Source organism: Pundamilia nyererei, unplaced genomic scaffold (assembly GCF_000239375.1).
Source record: "Pundamilia nyererei isolate P.nyererei 1_Seehausen unplaced genomic scaffold, PunNye1.0 scaffold00002, whole genome shotgun sequence".
In the NCBI taxonomy this organism is placed as follows: Eukaryota; Metazoa; Chordata; class Actinopteri; order Cichliformes; family Cichlidae; genus Pundamilia; species Pundamilia nyererei.
The window spans coordinates 4,906,458-4,913,141 of NW_005187403.1; the positions used below are offsets into that span (position 1 = coordinate 4,906,458).

Genomic DNA, 6,684 nt, shown 5'->3' on the forward strand with positions numbered 1-6,684 from the left:
AGCAAAACAGAAGAGAGGTGCACTGAGAATGTGAACGACCTTCACTCGTCTCACAGTAATTTCCTCTGATTAGTAAGTCTGTCCAATAGCCTATAACATCCAATACATCTTATTTTCTAATATTTACCTGCTGTTATCCAGTGTAACTCTTTTTCACCGCCCTGTTTAGGATTTCTGTGACTGCATTAAAATTCTCTCTATCCATCACTTATCGCAGCTGGCCTCAAATAAAAACGAAATTATGATAATCCTAAAGGCTGCAGTACAGCAAAGGACATTCATGCAAACTGATTATACAGAACCTTAAACACACTTTAATCACTTAATAGAGCTCATAATCTTCTGCTGGGAGGTTAAGAGGCAGTTGTTAAAACCTCAAAATATATCTGCAGGTAATGCCATGAAATGGAAAAGGTAGTTACAGTTAACATTTACATACACTTTGTTTATTATGTTGATTGTTCTCATGAATTATCAGGTGGTCCTCTGTTATGAATTATGGAACTGCCTTTTCTCCTCCCTTTTAATAAAGCATGGTCCCAGGTCTCCTCTGCTAAAGGAAGCAGTAAAAGAAGCATTGAAGCTTCTTTTACTTAGTATTTGGATACTTCGAGGTCACCTCTATCAGTTGGGAACTTCTGTGATTTCTATAATCACTGCTATAGAAGACTTAAAGGTATGAAAATCACTAATAAATATATTAGAGATTTGCTGCTGAGAGTCAGGTGGGTGCATAGTGGGATACTAGCTGTTATTAGGCCTCTAAATTGGACCTCTATTATTTATTTTTCTATTTATCACTTATCCAGAAAATTTTATAACTAGCCATATGGTTAGTTATACTAGCAACCCATCCAAGAAATCTTTTACCCGGTTTTAGTGAGTTAAATAATAATATTTCATTTTACATTGCATTGCACTAACTATCTGTTTCTGTGATATAAAAAATACTATAATATATACTATGCAGCATGCTAATCAAGCTGACTTTTGCTAATAACTTAGCACAAGGATGAATGTCGGATTTGGGAAGAGGTATTAAAAGACTAATAATTTATGTGGTGGACTGTATATTTATATTTTTTATTCTTTGAAAACCAGCTGTTGTCAGCTGACCTGTACTGATGCCACCTTGAGGTTTTCTGGTCTTTTAACCAAATACATTCTACAATACAGGCAGATGTTACATGAGACATCGTGGCTGCTTTCCGAACTCCAGGCAATGTAAAACTAATGTAAAGGTGGAATTTGGCAAGTTTTACTAAAGATATAATACCAAAGTTTTTCTAGAAGAAATTCCTAGCATAACTGGAAACCTTGGCAGTTTTTTAGAAAAATACTCTACATTAGCTTTAGTTTTAATGGTCAGTGAGACATAATGAACTCTATATGTATAGAGTATCTGGTGTAATCTGATAGAAATTTCTTCAATTTGCCGATCGTTCACATAAAATACGTTTTTAATTCTTCGAATAGCATCTCTCACTTTTATATGTACCAAACTGAGCAGTGACCATGGATGTAACAGTCTGTTGTGTACCAGTGCAACATAATCCATCACTGTAAATTATTAGCCTTCTCTTTCTGACCTTTGAAGAATGTAAAATTACTATCATTTAATTTGTTTTCCGAGCTCTTCATAAGTAGAGGTTGCTAGATGCTGAAATACTGCAATCACAACTTTACTGACATTTTTATGAGAGAATGACAAGGATGAAATGCGAACAGTAGGTGGAACCATGTGGTGACTTAATGGTCTCTGTGGGAGCAGCTAAAAGGTCTCCTATGCTGCAGAACACAAAATTGAACTTGCTTGAGTTTCTTATGCCTTAAAATTGTTATTTTACTTAATAACTTGTTCGTTGAAAGCATTCCAAAATATCAGCAGCTAAAATGCTAAATTAAAGCTTTAAAACTGGATTTCACTAACTAGTGGGTAAAATCTATTTTTGTATATACAGTAATGTTTTGTATCATGAACTGTACAGAATAGCACAACATCACCCAGTTATTTTTGATGGCAAATCCAAAACCTGATTACTTTACAATCCTTATTTTATGTTTTTGAAATTACATGTCCCATTTTCTTTCTTTCTTTCTTTCTTTCTTTCTTTCTTTCTTTCTTTCTTTCTTTCTTTCTTTCTTTCTTTCTTTCTTTCTATATAATGTGAATTTAGGTACTAAGCCCATATATACATTACAAGAGTCTTTGCTGAGTTAAAACTTCAAAGAGGAAGGAAGACTTTTTAAAAAAAAATAAATGTATGTATGTTTGTTTTTATCCCATTTTCTGAAGTAACTTTTTACTTTGTTACCTATTTTTAGTGGTAACTTGCTGATTTATTTGGGACTGAAGTTGATTGAGTAATCAATTTTTCATGAAGTAGAAAAGCAAGTTGCACATGAATACAGCACACTGCACTATTTACTTATTTGTTACATTTTTAAATCCTCCCCAATTTCGCATGTGAGATGATGAATGAATATAAATCCTTGGAAATACACAGACTGCAAATCACACTTACGCATGAATAATCCTTTCATTGTTTTTTCTATAGTGATTCATTACTTTGGAGATTGGCCTGCAAGTGGGGCTATTCTTTGATGGTCTATTAGGATTGTGAGTAATTATCCCTTGGTTCCTCAGTTCCTTACAGACAGAGAGAGAACTCCCGGGAACCACATGACGTAAATCAAACCCCCAGCAGAATAATAGCCAACAAGCTACATATGAAAACGAAGCCCTCACCACCATAAGGGAGCACTTTAGGAGAGAATATTAGCTTAGTCACACAATAGTATTACTGGGCTCATTACCCACAGTTATGCACGGGATGTTCAGTATGTATTTCCTATTAATCATTTCAAAAGTAATAGTTCGGTGAGCACAAGTTTCTTACATTACTCATTACAGTGCATCACTACCCAAATGTTGGTAATAATCACTTGTCTGATTCCAAAATAAAGTAGAAAACTAATAGGACTACAGCGTTAGAGACACAAATAAGTCCACTCTCATTTAGTCAAATTGTTAATCTAAAAAAAAAAGTCACCCACCCTGGCTTACACAATGTCAAAAAACTTGTCATTTTGGTAATTGCCACCATTTATTCCACGAAATAAAAGCTTAATTTTGACACATGAATTAGAGGCTTTTGGTGAGGTACAACCCATCACTGGTTAACAAAAGTGGTCAGACAAAAAGTGCCAAAGCAATTGTTAAAACAGTAAAACAAGTTTTGAAAAATGTAGTTTATGCTGTGATCATTTTTTCTGTTTAGTTTTACTAACAGCTCAGATAGTAGAAAATGTCACCCTGTATGAGAAAAAATATAAGCTATAGGGAAATTGTAACTTTGAACGTTGGTGCCCGCATAGCATGAGCAACACTGAATGCATAAACATGCTCTGTCTATTAAACAATGCTTTGTTACAGATTTATGTGAAACTAAATATATATATTTAGTCCTAACACCCCCACGTCCATGCTGATTTAATCTGTAGAAGGTTTTTTAAAAAATGTATTTAATTAAAAATATAAATGAGCAAACGTTTACTAGAAATATAGCTGAAAACATGAAGCCTATAGAAAGGTAAGAAATTACTGACTGTACATCTGAACATATACAAATAAATACACAAAATAATGTTTTCCTTTTTTTGGCCACATGTCTTAGGATACATTATTTGTGTATTAGTAGATGATCATTTCTTTCTTTCTTTTATAACCTTTGTGTTTTCTACTAAAATCTTTTGTGTTTACATCTTTAATAAAATAAATTTAGAAAAGAAAACTATATTAATTTATACCAGTAGAGAAGTTTTAACCAAGTAAATGGAACACCATTATATAGAGCACATTATGACAAGCCAGACAGCTACGCATCTTGCTTGACTATCTATATTTTTATTGCTGCCAAACCTCCAGTCCACATGGACAGTCCTGAATTTGGAGTCGTTTGTTGTCTTATGATCTGCCAAATGAAAGCTGGAGCATTTTAGCCTGCAGCAAACTAATGCTAATAAAACTAGCTGTTGCCCCATGTGATCCATAAATCAGTGTTAAAGCTTTAAACAGAATTGTGTTTATCAACTGCTGTGAAATGCAGACTTGAATTATTTACCTTGCATCACCGCATCATGTGGAGGTGTTTCAGTCTTTGGGTCTAAACATCTTGGCCTTGCAATATTGGTCATTTATTCTAATGGTTTAGATGTTTAGAAGGTGCTCTATGAAGGAATTAGTCTTTAATTGGTCAATGAGTTAGCTTAGCCTCTTTTCTTTCTTGACCTTGACCTGTTTTTTTAACAGTTAGGAACATCGATTGATTCTGAAATTACACTAAGACCTGCGACAGCTCATTTCAAAATGAGTAAATGTTTCGTCCTCAGCAGCTGCTTGTGAAACCACTTATCCTTGTTCTGATTCGCTGTGCCTGTTTCAATTGATTTTGATCTTGCGTTTACATGAATGATGCCTTATTAGACTTAGACGAGTGCTATTGATTGGTCGTGTAATTGAAGCCTTCTCCCTTTTATTACTGCCTGTTTTTCATTTCCCACAAATACTAATCCTACTGATAGGGATCAATACGTATCAATAACACAGTGCCCATCCCTCGTTCATGCATTGTTGCAAAAAAGAAAAAAAAATGTTAGCAACTGTGATGGAAGTGTGATGCATTGGCTTGGTTTTTGAGCTTGGTTTCTTATGTGTGAAAGCTTGCAGCTTATTAGACATAACAGTCTGTCACTTCATGTTGGAAAAAAAATAATCCTTACATTAGAGTTACAAAAGTCTCACTGGAAAAGTTGCTGAAGCTACAGCATGACTACCTATATACGAATCTGTTGTGTTATACATTTATTAAACATCATTTACTTGATCATAATTTGCATACTGTGATAAAAGCACGGTCCAGACCAAATCGAAATAACAATTAAGCTTCATTTTATTAAAGCAATAGTGTATAACAGTACTTAACCAAGGCACTTTAACAAATCGTCAGGTAATTGCGAGCAGCACTGGTGAAAAGCAACACTTCAAGTCACAGTGCAAAAAGGCAGGTGAGAGAGAGGTCAAGTAAAAACCATCGATTAACACGCTTGTGGACGTCACAGCGAGGGCAAGCTGCACATGTAAGGGCACAGCCCAGATAATAAAAGCCAGCTCCTGGTTGAGCAGATATTAGATGATAAGACAGGTGAATTGTTCTGAGTGACGCCAGAGGCCCCTCGCAAGCAAAACGATTCTTTCAAGTCCACAGCCCTCTCAACCCCCAAAAGAGTTCAGGATGTACTTCACACACCATTACGCTCAAAAACAAGATGGCAACCAAGCGTGCAACCTGTCAGTTTTGCCCACTCACTCATCCAGGTATTGTAGAGAACGGCAGCTTGCTTTATTTCTGTTTTTTTATTTTTTTATTTAAATAGAAATTGTTATAATTTGTGCATTTTTAGAGCAAAACTGTACAGGATCTATACAATGGCTTGGGCTTTTTACATTTTTCAAATCTGCATAATGAGATGAAGTGGAAGACTTTTGCCTATTTTTATACATCAGAAGCGTATAACTCTTGTGTGATGTTCTTTTGGCCAGTTTGGGGTGGTAGCGGTAGTGGGGGGTATCTTGTGGTAGCTAAAAAGCTTTGAAGTCCTGTTATATGAGGAGCCAAAGCCTAGAGGGTGGGTAATTACACGCAGATTCCTGCAGTGCTCCACGTGATCTCAAAAAGCTTGTACTCCACTGCCCTCATGAACACACACATCAACTCAAAGTGAAAGGAACTGGCAGATTCTTTGAAAAGCACAAAAACAATTAATCCTACTTCCAAAAACACCATGCTTATACACAAAAGTTTAGCTCTATATTTACTACATTGATGGCACAGAGCTGACTCAGACTCCAGTAATAAAACTCCATCCATGCATCTTTCTAACATCCAGTTTCTGCCCTTAACACTCTAGTGAAATTCCTGGGTCACAAAGTCTACAGCTATGGCCAGCTTCTCTTCATCACCTTTGCCTCTGAGACCCCCGAGCTGCTGCCCGACCACATCGCCCTGGTCCTCGAGGGCTCTGGAATCACTCTGTCTGCTGACCTTTCATCCCAACCAGTGCTTGGTTATCACCCTGGCCTCACACCACGGCACTCTTTCACCATCAGGTACAAGACCGCACTGAGAGGTTTCATAATTTTTGAGTGTTTGAATGTGTTCTAGTTTTTTGTCCCTCTGGAAAATATCAAAGTCTTAGCTTGTATGTTGATATGTTTGTTTTGCTTTGAATCTGTGCATCTCCCTGTCGCCTGAGTCACAAGAGTATATCCTATTCAATACCGATTACAGCTCACCCACGTTGACTTTGCTGTCACCGTCCCAGCAGAGTGTCAGGATATGAACGCGGTGATGAGCCAGCTACCTCATCCGCTGGCTGTCATGTAGATCTGGCACACGTTGCATTTCCATTTTTACATTTTATACATATAGCAGATGGTCTTACCTGCAGTGACATGTAATATGTGGAGCAGAGAAAATGCATCCAAAATTCACAAAAGTGATACTGATAGTAATTCTATCGGGGTCAAAAGGTTCAAGGTTCAAGGTTCCTTATTTGTCACATGCATAGTTATACAAGTATAACACACAGTGAAATGTAGCCTGACACGCTCCTCGACATGTG

General features: G+C 36.4%; 1 protein-coding gene across 1 annotated transcript in view; it reads left to right on the forward strand.

Moving 5' to 3' along the window:
- The window catches only part of lamc3 (laminin, gamma 3), a 116,938-nt gene that overhangs the window by 72,189 nt on the left and 38,065 nt on the right, over positions 1–6,684 (forward strand). Inside the window, exon 10 of the mRNA XM_005720521.1 lies at positions 5,971–6,169. Within this exon, the coding sequence (XP_005720578.1) occupies positions 5,971–6,169 (199 nt within the window). The remainder of the gene's footprint in view (positions 1–5,970; positions 6,170–6,684) is intronic.